This window comes from Oncorhynchus keta, chromosome 17, assembly GCF_023373465.1.
Source record: "Oncorhynchus keta strain PuntledgeMale-10-30-2019 chromosome 17, Oket_V2, whole genome shotgun sequence".
Classification (NCBI taxonomy): Eukaryota; Metazoa; Chordata; class Actinopteri; order Salmoniformes; family Salmonidae; genus Oncorhynchus; species Oncorhynchus keta.
Genome location: NC_068437.1, coordinates 16,091,586 through 16,112,737, shown reverse-complemented (window position 1 = coordinate 16,112,737; position 21,152 = coordinate 16,091,586). Strand labels below are relative to the sequence as shown.

Genomic DNA, 21,152 nt, shown 5'->3' with positions numbered 1-21,152 from the left:
AAATAGGGCTACTTAATGTTAGATCCCTTACTTCAAAGGCAATTATAGTCAATGAACTAATCACTGATCATAATCTTGATGTGATCGGCCTGACTGAAACATGGCTTAAGCCTGATGAATTTACTGTGTTAAATGAGGCCTCACCTCCTGGCTACACTAGTGACCATATCACCTGTGCATCCCACAAAGGCAGAGGTTTTTCTAACATTTACGATAGCAAATTTCAATTTACAAAATAAAAATGACTTTTTCGTCTTTTGAGCTTCTAGTCATGACATCTATGCAGCCTACTCAATCAGTTTCAAACATTCTACTTTTAAACTCGGACAAAACACAGATGCTTGTTCTAGGTCCCAAGAAACAAACAATTAATCTTAATGGTTGCACAGTCGTCTCAAATAAAACTGTGAAGGACCTCGGCGTTACTCTGGACCCTGATCTCTCTTTTGACGAACATATCAAGACTGTTTCAAGGACAGCTTTTTTCCATCTACATAACATTGCAAAAATCAGAAACTTTCTGTCCAAAAATTATGCAGAAAAATTCATCCATGCTTTTTTTACTTCTAGGTTAGACTACTGCAATGCTCTACTTTCCGGCTACCTGGATAAAGCACTAAATAAACTTCAGTTAGTGCTAAATACGGCTGCTAGAATCCTGACTAGAACCAAAAAAATTTGATCATATTATTCCAGTGCTAGCCTCCCTACACTGGCGTCCTGTCAAGGCAAGGGCTGATTTCAAGGTTTTACTGCTAACCTACAAAGCATTACATGGGCTTGCTCCTACCTATCTCTCTGATTTGGTCCTGCCGTACATACCTACACGTACGCTACGGTCACAAGACACAGGCCTCCTAATTGTCCCTAGAATTTCTAAGCAAACAGCTGGAGGCAGGGCTTTCTCCTATAGAGCTCAATTTTTATGGAATGGTCTGCCTACCCATGTGAGAGATGCAGACTCGGTCTCACCCTTTACGTCTTTACTGAAGACTCATCTCTTCAGTGGGTCATATGATTGAGTGTAGTCTGGCCCAGGAGTGTGAAGGTGAACGGAAAGGCTCTGGAGCAACGAACCGCCCTTGCTGTCTCTGCCTGGCCGGTTCCCCTCTTTCCACTGGGATTGTCTGCCTCTAACCCTATTACAGGGGCTGAGTCACTGGCTTACCGGGGCTCTTTCATGCCGTCCCTAGGAGGGGTGCGTCACTTGAGTGGGTTGAGTCACTGATGTGATCTTCCTGTCTGGGTTGCCACAGTGTCTCCTGACCCCTCCTGTCTCAGCCTCCAGTATTTATGCTGCAGTAGTTTATGTGTCGGGGGGCTAGGGTCAGTTTGTTATATCTGGAGTACTTCTCCTGTCTTATCCGGTGTCCTGTGTGAATTTAAGTATGCTCTCTCTAATTCTCTCTCTCTCTCTCTCTCTCTCTCTCTCTCTCTCTCTCTCTCTCTCTCTCTCGGGACCTGAGCACTAGGACCATGATGACTGGCATGATGACTCCTTGCTGTCCCCAGTCCACCTTGCTGTGCTGCTGCTCCAGTTTCAACTGTTCTGCCTGTGATTATTATTATTTGACCATGCTGGTCATTTATGAACTTTGAACATCTTGGCCATGTTCTGTTATAATCTCCACCCGGCACAGCCAGAAGAGGACTGGCCACCCCTCATAGCCTGGTTCCTCTCTAAGTTTCTTCCTAGGTTTTCGCCTTTCTAGTGAGTTTTTCCTAGTCACCGTGCTTCTACACCTGCATTGCTTGCTGTTTAGGGTTTTAGGCTGGGTTTCTGTACAGCACTTTGAGATATCAGCTGATGTACGATGGGCTATATAAATCAATTTTATTTTATTTTATTTGAATTTTGCTTTTTGCGACCCACAGTCTACAAAATGTTGAAAAATATATATATACAGTACAAGTCAAAAGTTTGGACACACCTACTCATTCAAGGGTTTTTCATCAGTTTTACAATTTTATACATTGTATAATAATAGTGAAGACATCAAAACTATGAAATAACACATGGAATAATTTAGGAACCAAAAAAGTGTTAAACAAATCAACATCTATTTTATATTTGAGATTCTTCAAAGTAGCCACCGATTTCCTTGATGACAGCTTTGCACACTCTTGGCATTCTCTCAGCCAGCTTCAACTGAAATGCTTTTCCAACAATCTTGAAAGAGTTGTGATGAGCACTTTTTGGCTGCTTTTCCTTCACTCTGCGGTCCGACTCATCCCAAACCTTCTCAATTGGGTTGAGGTCGGGTTTTGTGGAGGCCAGGTCATCTGATGCAGCACTCCATCACTCCCCTTGTTGGTAAAATAGCCCTTGCACAGCCTGGAGGTGTGTTGGGTCATTTTACTGTTGAAAAACAAATGATAGTCCCACTAAGTGAAAACCACTTGGTTTTCACTTAGATGGTGTAGCACTGCAGAATGCTGTGTTAGCCATGCTGGTTAAGTGTGCATTGAATTCTAAATAAATTGCAGACAGTGTCATCAGCAAATGACCCCCACACCATCACACCTCCTCCTCCATGCTTCACGGTGAGAGCCACACATGGAGTGACCATCCGTTCAACTACTCTGCATCTCAGAAAGACATGGCTGTTGGAACCAAAAATATCAAAACTTGGTCTCATCAAACCAAAGGACAGATTTCCACTGGTCTGATGTCCATTGCTTGTGTTTATTGTTCCAAGCAAGTCTCTTATTATTATTGTTGTCCTTTAGTAGTGGTTTCTTTGCAGAAATTTGACCATGAAGGCCTGATTCACGCAGACTTCTCTGAACAGTTGATGTTGAGATGTGTCTGTTACCTGAACTCTGTGAGGTGCAATCTGAGGTGCAGTTAATTGCCGATTTCTGAGGCTGGAAACTCTGATGAACTTATCCTCTGCAGCAGAGGTCACTCTGGATCTTCCTTTGCAGGTGGCGGCCCTCATGAGAGCCAGTTCCATCCTAGTACTTGATGGCTTTTGCGACTGCACAAACTATCCAAGTTCTTGAAATGTTCCGTATTGACTGACCTTCACATCTTAAAATAGTTATCTTTGCTTATTTGAGCTGTTTTTGCCATAAAGTGGACTTGGTCTTTACCAAATATGTCTATCTTCTGTATACCACCCCTTCCTTGTCAACTGATTGGTTCAAACGCATTACGAAGGAACTGTATATTATGAGACACCTGCACCGCTATGTCAACAGAGCGTGGTGCTTATTATCGGATGTATTAGGATATATTCATGACAGGGGCGCAACTTTGGTTTTCAAAGTGGTGGGGACATTATATATATTTTTTATCCAGTCAGATAAACAGTCCAAACAGCCTACCCTACCGCTCGGAGGCATCTGCATGGTCCTAAAGCACACCATTGCCGCATTTTTTATCACATTCCGATGATAAAACTGGGAAAGACAAAAATGCAATGTCCCCCCCGTCCCCATTGAAAGTTCCACCCCTGGTTAATGATATGTTAGAGATAGACCCCACTGAATGAAGTGAAATGTCATAACCAAAGCGCAGAGTGGGCAGAGTGGGTGGACACCAGTGGAGGCTGCTGAGGGGAAGATGGCTCATAATAATGGCTGGAATGGAGTCAATGGAATGGTATCAACCACATGGATACCACGTGTTTGATGCATTTGAAATAATTCCTTTGACTCCATTCCAGCCATTACTGTGAACCGTCCTCCCCTCATCAGCCTCCACTGGTGGACATCCTATACATACGAGGCCTTCAGTTAAATATTGGGACCATTCTGTTATACTGAGTTGAGAAATCTCTGGTCACTCACCTCAGAAGAGAAACTCTTGATGTGACCTGACCAGACAGAACAAGCGTTGTCTCCTAATCAGGTCATTTCTTCTCAAAAAACTTCTGAGCCTACTCAACACACAGCGCACCATGACCAGGACAGAGTAGTAGTAACCCATCCTAATATCATCTCAGACAGAGAGAGCTCCTCTCCAGCTTGAAACCGAACACTTTTTTTCCTCTAAGCCACCAGACCATTTCTTGTGAATGTGCTCTTGAAAAAAGGGCTTTGGCTTTGAGTCCCAGACTGTCAGTTCTGGGTAAATCGATCCGGGTCTCTCTGCACTGTCTCTGAGATCGGCTGATCAGAAAAACACACTTGAAAGGTTGGCAAGGGGCTCCGGTGAGAAGTGAGCCATATTTAAAATAGCAACATCGCAGATTAGCGTTTGAAGGTTTAACATGAGCAAAAACACCACTGACTTTAGATTTTTTTTTATTAATCTTTATCCAAGCGCTCGATGTGGCATTCGGCTCTGGCAAGCCACGGTGAACCTCAGAAAACCTGCTTTCCATCGAGAGGGCATGATTGAGCATTTCAGCTTGCACTAATCAGCCAGTGGAGCTAGTCGGGCCGCATGTGGACACAGTCTGGCATATCTACACACGCCCAGTCAGGCCCCTTCCTCTAAGGACCCAAAATATAAGTGGGCATGTTGGGGAATTAATCAAGCCGCACTCCACTCCACACCCCCATACGGGCATCCACAGCTGTGCCCGACCAGAAAAGGAGGAGTTCAATCACATCTGTCTGGTTAGGAGGAGTGGAGGACCTGTTGGGGCAGTTTTTGACATTTGACCTTTGAATTGTGAACATTCCTCACTGTGTGATGTACGAGGTGATGTTGTCTGCCAAGGTCATCCAGGTCACGCACTCTCTCGCCCATTCTGTCTCTGTCCCTTTCTATCCCTGTCTCCCTCTTTCCCTCTCTCTCCCATTCTGTCTCTGTCCCTTTCTATCCCTGTCTCCCTCTTTCCCTCTCTCTCCCATTCTGTCTCTGTCCCTTTCTATCCCTGTCTCCCTCTTACCCTCTCTCTCCTCTCTCTGATGTGATCCATGTCCTGGTCTCAGTCTCTTCTCTCTCAGGGATAGGAAGCCCCCTTTTCATCCAGACCTTCTCCGTGCCAAACAAAATCTTCCCTGGGCTAATTGAGGGAAGTGTTAAAATCTGGAGGCAGACAGAGTGTGGAGCTGATGGAGCCCGGGCCATCAGGGAGCAGCATAATGGCCGGTTGGTTCCCCCTCCTGCCTGTGTCTGCCTGGGGCCTTGTGTAGATGTGGCGGACCCAACCCCAGACGCCGCTCCATGGTTTGGCATGCTGCTGCATTCATCCATTTCAGTGCATTGCTGCAGCCGCTTTCCAGCTGACAGGGCTCCCACACAAACATATGGATGCCTGGTGGGTTTTCTTATTTAGTTGTCGGTCAAGAGTACTTAATAATATTCAAGAAGACAGTACGACATATCATCTGACATCTGCCAAAATACAGACCAATATTTTTTTTCACTTTCCTTCTACCCTCCTGCAGTTTTAAAAGATCGTAAATTTAAAGAAGCAGATACAATTGTGCAATCTTCAAACTTGTTTTGCTTCACATTGGAAAGCAATGCTGGATAGAGGAGAAAACTGTAGAGATAGCAGAACCTTTCACGGGACAGCCTTTGGAATTTAGTAACGCAATATAAATGGGCCAAAACGGTCCATACAATTTAGTGTATTATATGTGCAACACAATGTTTGTGATTGGGTCAAATAGTGACTCTATCTACAAGTAAGAGGAAGTGGTCAAAAAGAATAATCAAAACAAATTAGGTCCAGGAGTTTTCCTGATTACGTAGTTGGGACCCAAGGTTTTGTGGTCAGGAAAAACTCCTGGCCTTACATATGATATGCACTGTAAATATGTAACTAACATCAATATCTAAATGTTCTTGACTGTCTGCAACTGTCATGACTGTCTTAATTAACTTTCACATGAACTACAGTCACACGAATATCACCACAGTTTCCCCTTTAAACCACTGGGTGCGTTGTGTTATGTGGCATATGACGTGGCTAGATTGATGAGTCCTCCCTGTCCCAAATGCTCTCTGTGTGTGTGTGTGTGTGTGTGTGTGTGTGTGTGTGTGTGTGTGTGTGTGTGTGTGTGTGTGTGTGTGTGTGTGTGTGTGTGTGTGTGTGTGTGTGTGTGTGTGTGTGTCTGTGTCTGTGTCTGTGTCTGTGTCTGTGTGTGTGTGTGTGTGTGTGTGTGTGTGTGTGTGTGTGTGTGTGTGTGCGTGTGACATGTCTGCAATGACAGTCACGGGTGACAAATTGTGTCCCTGCTGGTCTTTGATGATCTGGCTTAATAAAAATCGCTCCTTTGAACATTTTAATTAAACTAAACAGGACCATCCCCACCCAGCCTTTACCAAGAGTTACATTTGAAGAGAGAGAAATAAGTCCATCTTTTACAGGAATACATCAAATACGTGTCTTTTTTATGTCACCCTGGGTCTTTATGTTGACATTCATTATTTCAGAAATCCATCTGGAATTTGGATGGGCATGTTTTGAAGAAAATGGCCTGGAAACCACAAAGCAGGGATGTCTTGAAACAAAGGTTTCTGTGGTTTGTCTGTCTCTTGTGGTGAACAACAACTCTCAGAACCAAAGAGAAGGGTCTGATGTCTGTCATTTTAGTTTATGCTGTAATTATTATTCCAGTTTAGACGTGTTCATTGCGTATAGTTTTGTTCTAATATGGTATATGACTTATGTGTTGTTTTAACAAAGTGCGTTATACAATCAAAAATCTTATATAGAATCTTGAATAAGGAATTACATTTATTTGCAAGACCATTCAAATGCAGCAATAAAACACAGAAATTAACAGGACCATATTTAAATAAATTTGCATATAGCATATTTATGGTGATTTACACTTTCTAAAGATCACACAAGTGCACATCATGTTAAAATATAAGTGCAGGAACTTAGCCAAACTGTCTGCATACAAAAGCTCACTCACTCACATCATACAGGCCTCTATAGTCACACAGAAGACACTCCCCCTACCAGTTCGACAGCAGTTGTCTACTGTAACCACCAGGGGGAGTATTGTACACCAAAAGGGCACCACAGGGCACAGACACTCAAGAAGCATCAAGATTGTGCGCATCCTGAAATGATGGTCCGTCCCCCTGTGCAAAGTCAACTGGCTATTTTTACATGTTGTTTTAAAACGCATTTGTCATAGTAGGCGATTCTGTCGCCTATTTGTTGAAAATGAGCCCCGTGATTTGATGTAATAAATAATAAGAAATGCATTTCCTTAATGATCTTTAAATATTGTCTATAGATACATGCATAACAGGTGGCAAACAAGTATAATTTATGATCGGTTAAGCTATACATATGAAATGCCACAGAATACTCTAGAATTCTACTCAAGGTTCATATTGTAAACTGGTGCATGGACTAGTCGCTAGAATTACTTGTCTACTTGATGAGAGTAGTCTAGTATCTCCTGTTGTGCAATACCCAAGGTTGCAACCTCAAATAGCCTATATAAGGAAGTTTCGGTGAGATTCGCTGTATGTTACTGTAGCTGTACAACAACTGCACGTGTTCAGCTCAACCCAGAAGCCCGTCCCAATCCTTGCATATCCATACCAGCTCAAAGGAGGAGGCGTGGATAGGGCTTTTGTTACCTGCATTAGAATACCTGCAGCTACATGGAAAGAATTTAAGATGTCGTCAAAGGAGAGGAACTGCAACCGATGTGTTACGGCCTCAATACAGACGAGGGGAGGAAAAGGAGGACATTGCACCGGGTGTAAATGTACCTGGCGCACGCAAGAACAAGTGAGAATACATAACTTGTCCTACTTTGATACAAAGGACGAAATATAAGAATGGTTCACCCGAGAACTCATCTTACTCCTCGACCCATCGCTCTCTCATAAGTGTTTTGTTGTCGAACTCTTTAACAACCACGTTTTGGATCACCATCACTCTCTGTCTCACCTGTTACCCGTTGACTATGGATTTGAAACGGATAAAGATTTCAAAGGAGTTTAGATTTGATACTTTGGAAAAGAGAAGTTATATCTGCATCTGGAAAGGTTAGGATACTGTAGTGTTGCCAATGTGAACGCAAGAATGACCACTTCATTCTAGTGAATGGCCCGTCCCAGAAGCGGTTATGATCATGCACCGACCCCTCCGAAGGTGGAATTTGTACTTCTTGTGCTTTGGCATCATCTACTTAAGGCTTGGGTAAGTGTAAATGTAATACTTATATCAACTGCTTATACGTTTATGTTACTTTCTTGTCAGTATTATTATTGTTGTTTGAAATATAACCTGCAACATGCTGAGCCTCATGGGTATTCTGAATGCCCAGCCACATGTATATTCTGAATGCCCATATAAATGCAGTGTTCTTCTGCGGGCGGCAGACGGAACTGCCCTTTTGACCTCAGTAACTTTTACAAACAATTTCTGACTTTTACAAACAATCTCAAAAACTCAGTGTGATTGCAGCCTAATCCATCCATGTCAGTGTTGAAATGAACCTGACACCCATAGCCATCAACGGACAACGGCTGGATGTGCGTAAAAGCTGTGCCCATGTTGTTGTTGTTGTTGTTGCGCTTGGCCCAATATTAGATGAATTCATATTCAGTCTCGGTTGTGGTTCATCGGATCAGAGTCTTGTTGGTTTTTGTCGCTCTATAGATCGTTTGACCCCCTCAGCCGGGCTCGTGCTCGTGCTCACTGCGGCATACCTTCATTAATAGAGGCAGCCTGGCTGAGTTGTATTTCCACATTCCACAGCCCAGATGGAGTTTTTACTTGTTTTGCAATAGCTCATCTTGATGTATAAAAAACCCAGAGGAATTATATATGCTGTGTGTGTGCAAAAAGAAAAACGGGTATTGTTGTTGCATATATAGAAATTATATTACACAAACGGTAAGATCATTTTGTTTACCTGTCTCTGTTGTAGGTCTGTGTTGTCTGCAAGGTAGCCTAGCCTGATGGTTTGGAGTGAATTGATAAGAGTACAAATATATACGAACAGTAAAAAAAATGTTTTATACACAAAGTATGTAACGTTAGGATATTTCAACAAGAGTCAACCCTTGGACAGCTCAAGGTCCTGTTTTCTTTACCCATACATTTTTCAGGCTAGTGTTCCTCATCATCCATAGCCAGTCGTGGTTATCTAAACAAAAACAACAGGTGTCATCTCCCAGCGCGTTCCATTGGTGGGAGCTCACCTTTCCTTCTCCTACACAAGCCTTAAGTGAAATAGGCCTAACGGGTAACCTCCACAGGTATTCATATCTTAACAGTTCAAATAGGGAGAAAAAAAAACACTCCAAGTGAAGCGTGACGAGATATCTCAGGGTTTTATCAAGCCAAACCAGTTAGCTCATTCCCGCCGCGTTCTCCCCCCTTCTTTAGCCTGGGAAAATCTTTCATGATACCCTCTTCACACACAATGACTGGAGTCTACAGGTGACGAGTGACATCACTTTGTGCTGACGCGATGGTGCAGGCAGAGCCTTTCACTCACCGGGTCCAACACCGAGATCGCCCTGTAGATCCCGTGTTAAAACCGCAGGTTGATGTTTATTGTCATGAATCTTGTCCCAGAAGCAAAACTGAGCGATTTCTCCTTATATAGGCCAGCTGGAAAGTCAAAATTGTCTATATTGTAACTTAAATGAACCTTTTGGTCTTAATTTAATGATAGATTTAGACATTAGGTTTAGCAGTGTGGTTAAGGTTAGGGTTAGGCTTAAAAACTGATTGTAATGACTTTGTGGCTGTGCCAGCTTGTGACCACCCTGCAGCGCTGCCTCCAGAACAAGATGAAAAACGCGAACCTGCTTTAAAACCTGCAGTCGCCTGCTCATTTATTGACAGGATAAAGTAATGAATAACACAACATACCAGGTGTTCATTTCTGTGTGGTTACGTATTAGGCTATCCACACCGTTTTTATTTTTTAAGCATTGGATAAAATGTGTGCAAGACCAATTGCTTTATGCACATTACCCACATACGTTTTTTTGTTGTTGCCTGATGATGTGTTAGTGTGAAGCAGTAGGCCTGAAGATGAAACAGTCAGTGAGTGCGCCAGTGTTTGTTTACTTTTGGGCCTGATTTGATGAATGAAAGGCAGCCCTGTCCAGGGGAGCAGCGGATCACTGTCACCCTATTGTCCTGCTGTGGCGCAGAAGTGGGCGGATAGCAGTGTCTCTCTCTGCCCAATGGCAGCCACGACACTCATGAGTGTGGAGAAAAGCACTTTTCTGCCATCCAAAATCCCTAAAACCATCATCATTCCGTCTCGGGAACCACACTCTGTAACAGCCTCTACCGCTGAGAGATGACAGAGCCAATCTCCGCGCCCGCTGCACACTCACGGCCCTGGGACTGGGAGCTAGGAGCTGCATAGCACCGCCACTGAAGCGAGCACCGCAGACGCATCGCACCAACCCTGGTGTCAGCTCTTTGATTTTTGAGCAAAGGGGAACTAAAACGCGCGACATCAAGGATTTAAAGAGGACTCTATCCCACCATTTTTCTCACTCCACTAGAAAGCGGCCATTTGTTCAATGTCATCATGATCATCTTCTCCTCGCGCAGTGTACTACTGTCAGTCTACTATCCACAGATCTTCCTCATACTTACAAGTGGGAGCTACCTGTAAGTTGACTCAATCACCCGAACCCTTAGTTGCCTCACTGGTGTGATTTTGTGTTTGGAGACATACAAAGAATGGATTTCATTTTCGATTATATATACTCTGCTTTAGAATTGTTATTGTTGAATCTTTCTCCGAAATATTACCGCAGGTTGTTGGTTACGGTAGCCCATGTTTATGATGGATGTTTACTTCACAGTGCACATGCTAGTCTAATCCAAACTGTTTTAATATAAAATATAGCCCACAACATGCTTGACTAGAACTAGTCATTTAAGACAACTGGGCTTTAGCAAAATGGAGATATTAAACGATTTCGATCATTTATTTGTGTGCACTTGGGTGTGTATTTTACGCACCGACTTTGATGTATTATTTTGTATTTCCCACATTCGATGATGTTCTAGACGTTACCGTTTAAAATGACTAAAGGATACTCGAAATACATTCATTATCAATGCGTATGCTTCAGGTAGGTAGGGCATCCCTCCGGTCCACGTGGGAAACAACGGATGAAGTCGGTGTTAATTACCTGACGTCTTTTTTTATAGGCCTGTAGTTCGATGTGACACACTACAGTATTTTTTAAATTTGAAGTTAGGATCCAAATCCTCTTTTACAACATTGTAATGACGGTTGGACACGGTTTCATTTGGCCACAGAGTGGCAGAGATGTTCAAGACAATTGAATGAAGAGTGAACGTTATTTCATTATTTCCCCTTTATGAATAGCTTTTACGCATGCGGCGTATTACCTGTCACAATTTGTGAATAGGGATTATGCTTTATGCATTACATCACCATAGTATTATGCATATTTACCAAGTTTCAATTTAAAGCCACATCTGGAAAAGTAGCTGTAAAACACCGGTCTATGACACGCACACGATTGACAGTGGTCATAATTGTATCATTGAATTAAAATAAGGAGTTGCTCACGCAGGAGAACGTTTTATTTTTTCCTTAAAAATAATTACCGAACCATACGTTGTATCCATCCCCGTGCTGGAGACCCCAAACTTAATGTTAAAATAGATGTGGTTTATGGTTGCAGTTAAACGTGGCTATGATCTATGTTTAGTAGCCTATTCGTTTGCACATTATAAACTACATATATCATTTTGTTTTCATAATATAAACATGCTTTATTACATTACAGTACCGCAAATGAAATAGGTTTTTAGGGATGAGGATGATTTTAAAGTGGAATAAGAAACACGGAGGAATGTGATCCCCATTCTCCACAGTGTTCCTTCCTCTCTCATTACATGTGCAGCTAAATGCGTGTTAATCTAACAGTAAAATTCGGTTAACTACATGGGTGGCAAATGACTCATCCTCAGACAGAGGTATTAGTCAGAACACGCTGTCATTCCATGAAGAAATATGCAAATGTTAGGTGAATTGTGCCTTTAAAGTTGTGTTTATTGCACCACCTCACCAAATATGATCAGTATAAGGTTTTTAAAATGGGGAACTTTGAAAATACGTTTCGATTTCCATATTAAACCCTAGTAACATCAAAGTGGAATAATACATTTCATATGAAAACAAGCTGCACTGTTAATTTGTTTAACTTGCCCACAGATTTGCTATAACCTACATTTATAACACAAATACATACAAGGGTGTTAGACTGGACAGTCAAGATTTAAAATCTTTTCACTACAGAAAGATTTGTTTTGACTTGAAGTAAATATTATGAATTGATATCATATCTTTAGTTTAGACAAATCTTGTAGATTTGATTCGTTTTCACAATTGCTATTTTGGCAAATTTGCCCAAGAAGCAATTCTGACAAATCTCACCAAATAAATCCACTTGAATTACCTGCATCGTGAGACAATTGTGGCTGAGATATTTCTCAGTGAAACATACCTGTGAGCTTCATTCTGTGTCACATCAAAGGCATTCGACTGATGGAATAGGTGTGTGTGTGTGTGTGTTTGTGTGTGTCGGTGTGTAGAACCATGCATCCCTCCCCCTTTACAACACCCTGTCATCGAACCCACCACCTTATAATGTAAGGTTTGGGGGAAGGTTATTTCGCTTTGGTGGCCCGCGTGCACTATAAAATACTGTGGGAATCCCTGGATTTGCTATTGTTAATGTCGCTACATACTATAGCCTATAGCATATGGAGAATAATTGTTTGTAGCTATCATAGATGATATAGCTGTATTATATATATATATGTGTATATAATGTGTATTATACTTGTATTAATATACAGCATGGTTACCAATTGACATATTGAGCTTGTTTTCTCCCTTTGTATCTGTCTATTGGAGTACTAGCTGTTTCTGGACTGACACTGTGCACACAGAGTCGCCACTAAGCAAACATAATCGCATTTGTGCACTTTGATGCTGCAGGGATTTAACAGCTTAACTGAGGAATGCTCTGTTTTTGCATTGTCTCATGCTTTTGCCAGCCCATGTTCGACAGTGATGCTGGGAATTGGCAGGTGAAAATGGCCAGGCTATGATGATACAGGAGAGTAGTAGCAACATCATCATGTCCTCATGACCATTTTAACAGACAGTGAGCTGCACAGTGACTTGTTGCTGACCGAGGAGATACCCGAGAGCCATTACGGTTGTTGCTGTTGTTGTAGGATATATGCACATGATGTGATCCAGAGCATCTGTGTACATTCCGAGAGCATCAGTTGCAGTGCACCTGACCTCGTGAATAGTAGCATCACACAGTATATGAACCACACATTTAAACCACAAGCTCCACGGGGGTTGTTATGCGATAGAGGAAGGTTGGTGGAGGATTTGGATTGTTTTGTTCGGCAGACATCAAGGAAACAGAAGGTTTAAAGAGTTACGTTTCGAGCTTTGTGCTTCACTAATTCTTTGCTTTATATCTCAATTTCAGGTCTGAACGGATATAAATGGAAAATATACTGTATTAATGACATTTGAGAGCGTTCTAATGGCATTTACCAGACATTTCACCCAATTTTCACCTAATTCTCAATGCCTGGTAATGGTGATTATGTTATCTTTGCAAAGGTCAAAGCATTGGTGAGCCTAATTCATCACATCATTTTGGATATGGAAAGGGGAGAGGTCTATGCTGCGTATGGTGTGGCAGATTGGAAGCAAGAAGGGATGTCTGAATCGTCTCCCTTGAACCATTGAAATCCTTTGCCGTTCCTTTTGAATTCACTGGACTCAAATGTTTGCATTTTTAAGCATCTTCACAACTTTTGCAAGGATGGAACTGACACTTACTCACATGGCATCCATAGTACATTCTCCTCTAGTGCAGATGAAGTAGCAAATAGTGTGAATAAGAAAAAGCTCTGTTTTTGCCAAAGATACATGTCACGTTGCAGTTATAGTTTAATTTGAACATGTCATGTCGTTTTGCATTCAAGGTTCATTTTTTGGTCTGGAGACAGATAATGGAGTAAGAGGCATAAGCTTTAACCAGCACGAAAAAGAAAAACGCATAGAAAATGTCTGCACTCACTACTGTAAGTGGCTCTGAGTAAGAGTGTCTGCTAAATGACTCAAATGTCAATGTAAGCTGACGCACAACCCAAATTGTTTTAAGGAGGTGTTGACTAACGGAGAGTAAACTATTAAAAGAAAGAAAGACAGAAAGAAAGAAAGAAAGAAAGACAGCTAATCAACAGAAGAGGAACATGTTAGGTCAACATTCACTCTTTTTGTTCTTCGAGTCATAAGGGCAGTATGGTTTTGTTCCATAATCCTTTTGAAGGGTAATCCTCAAATGCAGTCGACCTCTTTCTCTCCCTCTCTTTTCTCTCTCCCCCTCTCTTTCCCTCTCCCCTCTCTCCTTCTCTTCCCTCTCTCGCTCTCTCTCTCCCTCTCTTCTTTCCCCCTCTCTCTGACCCCCCCCCCCCTTCTCCGCCCTCTCTCTCCCTCTCTGTCATTTTTTTTGCTGACACACAACTTGCCTGCATCAGCCTGCCCTGCTTGTGGTAAAGCCCTCGGAGGCCCTACGTCATACATCAAAGCTGGCATTCGCCTTTATGCTCTTTTTACTGCTCCTTGTCTACTGACATGTTTGAAAGGCATGTATCTGCAGGGTTTGGATGGCTATAAACACACTGATGGAGAAATAACCCCATTTGTTAAGCCGTCTGTTTTCAGCTACGTGACTCTTCCAAACCCATCCAACATGTGTCACCCCCAAAGTGACGATCAGTAGTAGAAGCTCCATGGTGTCTTGTCATGGGTTAAATGACTGCTTCAACTTTACGCTTGGAGGAACAACACTTCCTCGGGTGTGCAGGAGGGCTGGTGTCGGAAATCTTGCGTACTTGCCAGGCATACCGTGGCATTGCTCTGTGTGGATAAATGAACGAAGTCTCGCACAGGAAATATATTTATAGGCGGTGTGTTATGCCGCATGTGAGCTTTGAACTCATACATATCAAATGAAATAAGGATAGCATAGTTGTGTGACGTCTTGGTTGAGAAGTGAACCATGTCCAAATTTGAGAGGCCCAGTTACAAATGGAAGGCACGGTTGTGCCGGCGCGTGGCTTGCCCACGCCCGGAAACAATTCTAACCAAGTTACCTAACAATGACCGCAAAACCCCAACTCATTTCTCTACGATCACGAGCGAAACCAACGCGGAGAGGCACATGGTCAACAAGCAAATAAACACAATGTCACTTTCTGCTTTGGATCTGTTTTACCATACAGTGTAGTTTTATTATTCAGCTTCACATTGGATAATATGGTTTCAGATGCTCTCTTTGTTTCACCTCTGATCCATGAAATTGTAATATTTTTAGCAAGACAGCACTGAGTGCCTAAGGAATGCTCATCAAGGCTTTGGTTGAATTTAATTCTGGTCTCGAGAGGCCTAAAGTCGATGTAATGTGACTCAAGTCTATGTGTCCTGCATTACCGCTAACTGACTATGTGTGTGTGTGTGTGTGTGTGTGTGTGTGTGTGTGTGTGTGTGTGTGTGTGTGTGTGTGTGTGTATGTTTACCTCTCCATCCATAGGGCCCTGTCTTCCGTGGTGGCTTTGGGTGCCAACATCATCTGCAACAAGATCCCTGGGCTGGCCCCTCGCCAACGGGCCATCTGCCAGAGCCGCCCGGACGCCATCATCGTGGTGGGGGAGGGCGCTCAGCTGGGCATCAATGAGTGTCAGTACCAGTTTCGCTACGGCCGGTGGAATTGCTCCGCCCTGGGGGAGAGGACTGTCTTCGGACAGGAGCTGCGAGTAGGTTAGTCTGGGAACCTTGGGAGAATTCGTTGTCTTCTGTACCGTGGACTGACGCTGTAATGTCCACAACTCTGAAAGGCATGTTTGCGGACATAGACCTACTGTAAAGGTGTGGCGCAATACGTTTGCTACATTTGTGGGGAGGCATTTGTGAAGAGTTACTTCAAATCTTATTTGCAGGGAGGACTGGATTGCAATGGTAATCATTGATCATTTGCTTTCAGGCAAAGTATTGAAGCTGTGATATAAAACAGGTTACATTTTGGATTGAGGATGTCACCATCTCCTCCAAATGGTAGCCTGAGAGGAGAACTCAATCCACTACCAAGCCCCGACCACCCAAGCCTCTTCACAAGCCAAACCCAAGCTGCACACATCACAGAGTCAAACATTAACCAACTGCACACACGAGTCTTTGACTCTCTATTGTATAACAATACACGTTGGCAAACTCAAACTCAAGATGACTTCATATGTTACCGTTACGACAGATTGCAGTCCGATGTGTCCTCATTTCAATTCACACCGTTACATTTCTGCAGCGTGGCTTGATTTCTTTTGATTTGCGTTGAACTTCTGGTTAAAAGCTGGCTGCAGCAAAGTTATGGAAAGGTTACCAGAAGCACCAAAGTCTAATGGGGAAAAAGCATGGTTGAAAAATGATATAGCAAATGAGGAGACAACTAATGGTATTATTGTAGAGAACTTTGTTGAACAGAAATAGATGGACACATCTGTTGTTAATCTTAGGAAATTGGTTGTGTCCATTGCTTGGTTCACGTGTGTGTGTGTGTGTGTTGTGTGTGTGTTGTGTGTTGTGTGTGTGTGTGTGTGTGTGTGTGTGTGTGTGTGTGTGTGTGTGTGTGTGTGTGTGTGTGTGTGTGTGTGTGTGTGTGTGTGTGTGTGTGTGTGTGTGTGTGTGCGCGCGTACAGACAGTCAGAACAAGCTACAAGCAGACAAACATTTACGGGGCTTTTGTTTGAAACTGAATTCCGCAGACCTCTTTTTGTATGACTTTTTTTACAGAGACTTTTATACATTTGTTTCATTTAGAAATGTTTGTCGCTGTTAAAGTGCGGTTCGACTATGCATTTAATCCAACAGCTCTGTTAACAATCACTGCTATTTAGGAGCGGCTGACTTCGCTCCAACCCCTCTAAAAGCGTTTCTCTTTGTTGTAAATCTGGCACTTTTGTAATGGATCTCGTCTCATTTTCTTCTGCGTTCAGCATCTCTTATGCACTCCTTTTTTCACATTTTCTTTTTTGCTTAGTTTCAGGGAGACTTGAACTGAACAGTACCACATGTCACGCCTTGCTTTATCACTGAGAAATCGATCAGGTCACTGATACTGCATGTGAACTACGCTTATGTTTTTACAACATTTGTATGAACTATTCAAACTACTTGACTCATGAACCAGCCACATCTCTGGTCAAAGCCTTTAGTTAGTCGTGCGATTTAACTTTAGGCGGATGTTTTCCTCCATCCTACACCCCCGGAGAGAGAGAGAGGGAACCTCTTCTCTAGAGGAGGCAGAGATGAGGCATATTTATTTTTTCTCTCGTACTGTGCTACCATACTTTCCTCCTTGATACTCACTGACAGCGAAGCCAGGGATGTTTCACTACACTCTCTCAGAGCTACAGCCAGACAGTGGGTACTGGTACTGTAGAGATTGACTCATACTGGTTAGTGATTGGTTGCTGCCATGGCCAATTACCCGTGAGCTCAACCGCTCCAGTACTGTAGGCAGAAGGGTCAGTGGATGGATGTGACCATTTATTGAGTATTTATCTCAGGGCTTTATTGTCAATACACCATAGATTGTTTTTGATACTAATTTGATTTGTGCATGATGAGAGTAGCCGTGTTCTTTAATTATGTTGTATGCATGACAGTGGTGTTGTTCAGTGTGGCATATGAAGTCATGGAATACACCTCCTCAATAGACAAATGTTACAGTCCGTCTCCTCCTGAATCTGCAAAATCCCACATGATCATAATCAACTGCAAGGAGAAAAATGCATATTCCACTCCCACTGAAGTTTTTCATTCAAATCCCCCAAATTATGAACACTAAACCTTTCCTATTCTCAATGATCCAGTCTTAGTTTTGGATCGGGGGAGATGCCGTTGTTTTCTGAAGAGTTAAAGATCAGGGAACCACAAGCCTAATGCTTTCTCTCTGCGCTGCTTGCACTTGGATGGAGTCGGTCAGTTTGGCCGGGTTCCGTGGTATTACATTCGGTTTCCAAGAAAGTACACATTAATAGCTGGGTTATTGAGTAGGACAGAACCCCAAATATCTTGATTCAAGGAAAGATTCTGTTTAAAAAAAGGCCATTCATTTGATATTTATTTCTGTGTTATTATACTGTAAATATATATATATAACCTTTATCTGCCGATGCTACCGCAGCCTTCCTTGACACTGGCATCTCTGTTAGTTCGATGGGACTTTAAAGGATGGATGGAAACATGGATGGAACCATACTCATTACGGTCACGTCCTTCAACAGTTCCTCTGTTGTGCAAAGAGTTGTTGGCTCTCCTGTTATGCTCTAACTGACACATTGGAGAACAAGGCCATAAACACTGGATGCTGGGTATTAAAATATGTTTGTGTTTCCTCCTCTGGACACAGAAGCTATAGTAATCTCACTCACTCACGTTGTCATGTGCCTTAGCAGAATGATATTGGCACTGCTCTGTACCTTGAGCCCATAAAATGTGGAGTGAATTATCCCGTGCTAACAGAAGTGGGTGTTATTGAGTGGTATATTACCCTCTATTAACAGTAAATAATACAACTGAAGTCAGAACCATCAAGGCAGGGAGGGGCTATGGATAGGCAAAGCAGATTGTTGCACTAGGGCTGGTCGGAGACGTGGAAAAGGCCAGGATAAATGGCAAGAGAGTGATACTCAGTAAGGTTTTAATACAGCGCTGAATAAAAGTGATGCATGTTGGGGTTGACTACAACCATAATTCCAACCTTAGTTTGTCATAACCTGTGGGAAGTCAACACCTTATCAGTTTTAACACTGCTGTCTACTTTGGCCTGTTGCTTCCTGGTCAGTTAGGATGAAAAATGCCATCTTCAATTGGAAATAGTTGATGTAATCTCATGTGATATACGGTAGATTGTGGAGAGCATCTACACCAGAGATATCCTGAGCCTCCGAGCCTGAGCACCTTCAGCTTTAACAGCTTTCACAGCCTGAACAGAAGAGCAGAGCACTTGAGGTTAGCGATTATAGTATGAAAATAGACACCTTTCAACGGCTACACTCAGCATCAAAGGAAGACGTAGGCCCCGTCGTATAACTGCCCTGCTCTGGTTACTTTCTGTTTAACTTTCCAACCAGTTTGTCACCATAGTGATTCATGCTTTTCATCTCAAAGAGGTTCTTGTTGTGCTCAGCGGTGAGATATTGCAAAAGTTCAATTACTCTGGCCCCTGGCTCATTGCACAAGAATGGAGAATGGATGCAGGACAGGGGCAGGTGAACCTCTCAGTGCACGACATAGGAATGCTGCTTTAATTTCATACCAACACTAAAAGCCCGGGCTGGGCTGGGGAATCCACTTGTTAGAATCTATTAGAGACTGGAGAACTCAATCTACATCCTACATTTAATGACAAAGCAATGCAGTAGTAGTCCCTTCGTTTTTTTTTGACCAGATTGCTTTTCACACAAAAACATTACTTCAATCATCAGAGAGGAGAAGCTGTCAGACTAGCAGGCCGTTCTGCTCTATGGGCCACATTGCATTGCCTCCTGCTCTCGCTGCACCTTTTCTTAGAAGCAGCAGCCTGAAGGCAGCCGACAGACAGACAGGCAGGCAGTGAGTTGAGTTATAGCGCTGAGCCTGACTCCATGAGTACAACTCTGGAGAGAGGCACTCCAAGGCACGACCAGCTTGGAGGCAAACGGACGGCATGAAAAATGCCTAGCAGCTCCAACCGGCTGGTTAGCAAGCGAACGAGAGGTCTGGGGGCTTTTAAAAGAGGAAAAAACTTAACTGGGGTGGAATGTGAGAGCTGGTGGGGGGTATCAGGGAGGGGATGGGGGTGGTTCCGTCTCTATTTCCCACTCGCCTGGGTGCATACAATACAGTATCGCCTCCACAATGAAGCGCTCTCTTACTCCCCCACATCCCCCAGGGGGGTGGGGTGAGGGTTGTAGAGGGGGAGTGCTACTGCTGCCCAGCGGCCGGGCGGCTGGGGTAGGGCCGAGCCAAACAGACGTCTATACAGATAAAAGATGTGGAAGTCAGCAGGTTCATTGGAAGCCACTTGAGAGGAAAGGGTTAGGACAGGCACATACTTGATCAGGAGCTGAAGATGCAAACTACTACTCCCATAAACAGACCAGCTCCCCCAGATCAGACAGGGAGGGGGAAGGGTCACAGTCAACAGATCGCCTCGCTCCATAAGTCAGACTGATTAGAGTGTTTTTTTAAAAATCTCTGTTTAGAAGTGGGCTGAACAGAGGAAAGGTGAATAATGTTCAAGTTTAGACTTAAACAGGTGACTCACAAGCAAAATGGTGTACATTTTTGCCACTGGTCAGATGCAGAAGATTCTTCTCAATTTTCTATGTGTTTATTTAAAGGAATGCTGTGCCTGTGCACAGAGCATGCATTTTCTGCAGTATTTTTGGCAAATGTTATGCTAATATCAGCCCGCAGCATAAATGTATCAAATCAGTGATGAGTTGGTTGGGTTTGTCTCTCGTTCCACAATGGAGGTTGTTTTCATGAAAATCACGATTTTCTACAAGTTGCTCATGCATCTGTACATTGACAACTCTTGGAAGGAGTGCTATCGGCTATCATCAGTTTAAAGGATTTCACTGTTATACTGTGATGTACTATATGAGATTGAGCTGTCATAGGCTAGCTAAGCTCAAATAAATAATGTCTTTATTGGCGATTCAGTCCAAATGAATTCATTGCCATGTAATGTCTCCCAATTATGTCACATTATTTCCTGTGGTCCTTTTAATGAGATAAGATGCTATCATTGAAGTGGCAATACATTTCAGGTGTAGATTTGTTATTCTCGGTCATTTGCGGGTTTCAGTGCCAACAAAGAAAGTATAGCTTTGTCTCATGTACTGTAATATAGCTGAAGGTCACAATTGCAGGGCAACTAAATACTCCAATTATAAATGAATTGGTAAGATCTCCTTCCTTTTCTCAGAATCACTTCGTAATTTGTGGTGAAACTGTATCTTAAAAGAATGCAAACACAGACAGTATCTCCATAGAATCTGATCCTAATTATGAGCGACTATCCTCCCAAACCTAACAATGTATTTAAATGCACTGCTATGATCAAAACATACACATATGGTTTAATTTATGCATGTGTTGCATGATTTCATCCAATG

The 21,152-nt window shown here is 42.8% G+C and overlaps 1 protein-coding gene across 3 annotated transcripts in view; it reads left to right on the top strand.

Moving 5' to 3' along the window:
• Positions 1 to 21,152, top strand: part of LOC118396224 (protein Wnt-7b-like) — a 69,256-nt gene that overhangs the window by 27,708 nt on the left and 20,396 nt on the right. Inside the window, exons 1-2 of one of the 3 annotated variants that reach the window (XM_052465614.1) lie at positions 7,408 to 8,078; positions 15,524 to 15,750. In XM_052465614.1, coding sequence (XP_052321574.1) covers positions 8,005 to 8,078; positions 15,524 to 15,750 — 301 coding nt within the window. In that variant the 5' untranslated portion in view covers positions 7,408 to 8,004. Of the gene's footprint in view, positions 1 to 7,407; positions 8,079 to 10,064; positions 10,524 to 15,523; positions 15,751 to 21,152 lie in introns of those variants that run through there. The other 2 variants (XM_052465613.1, XM_052465612.1) reach the window with 2 other exon arrangements.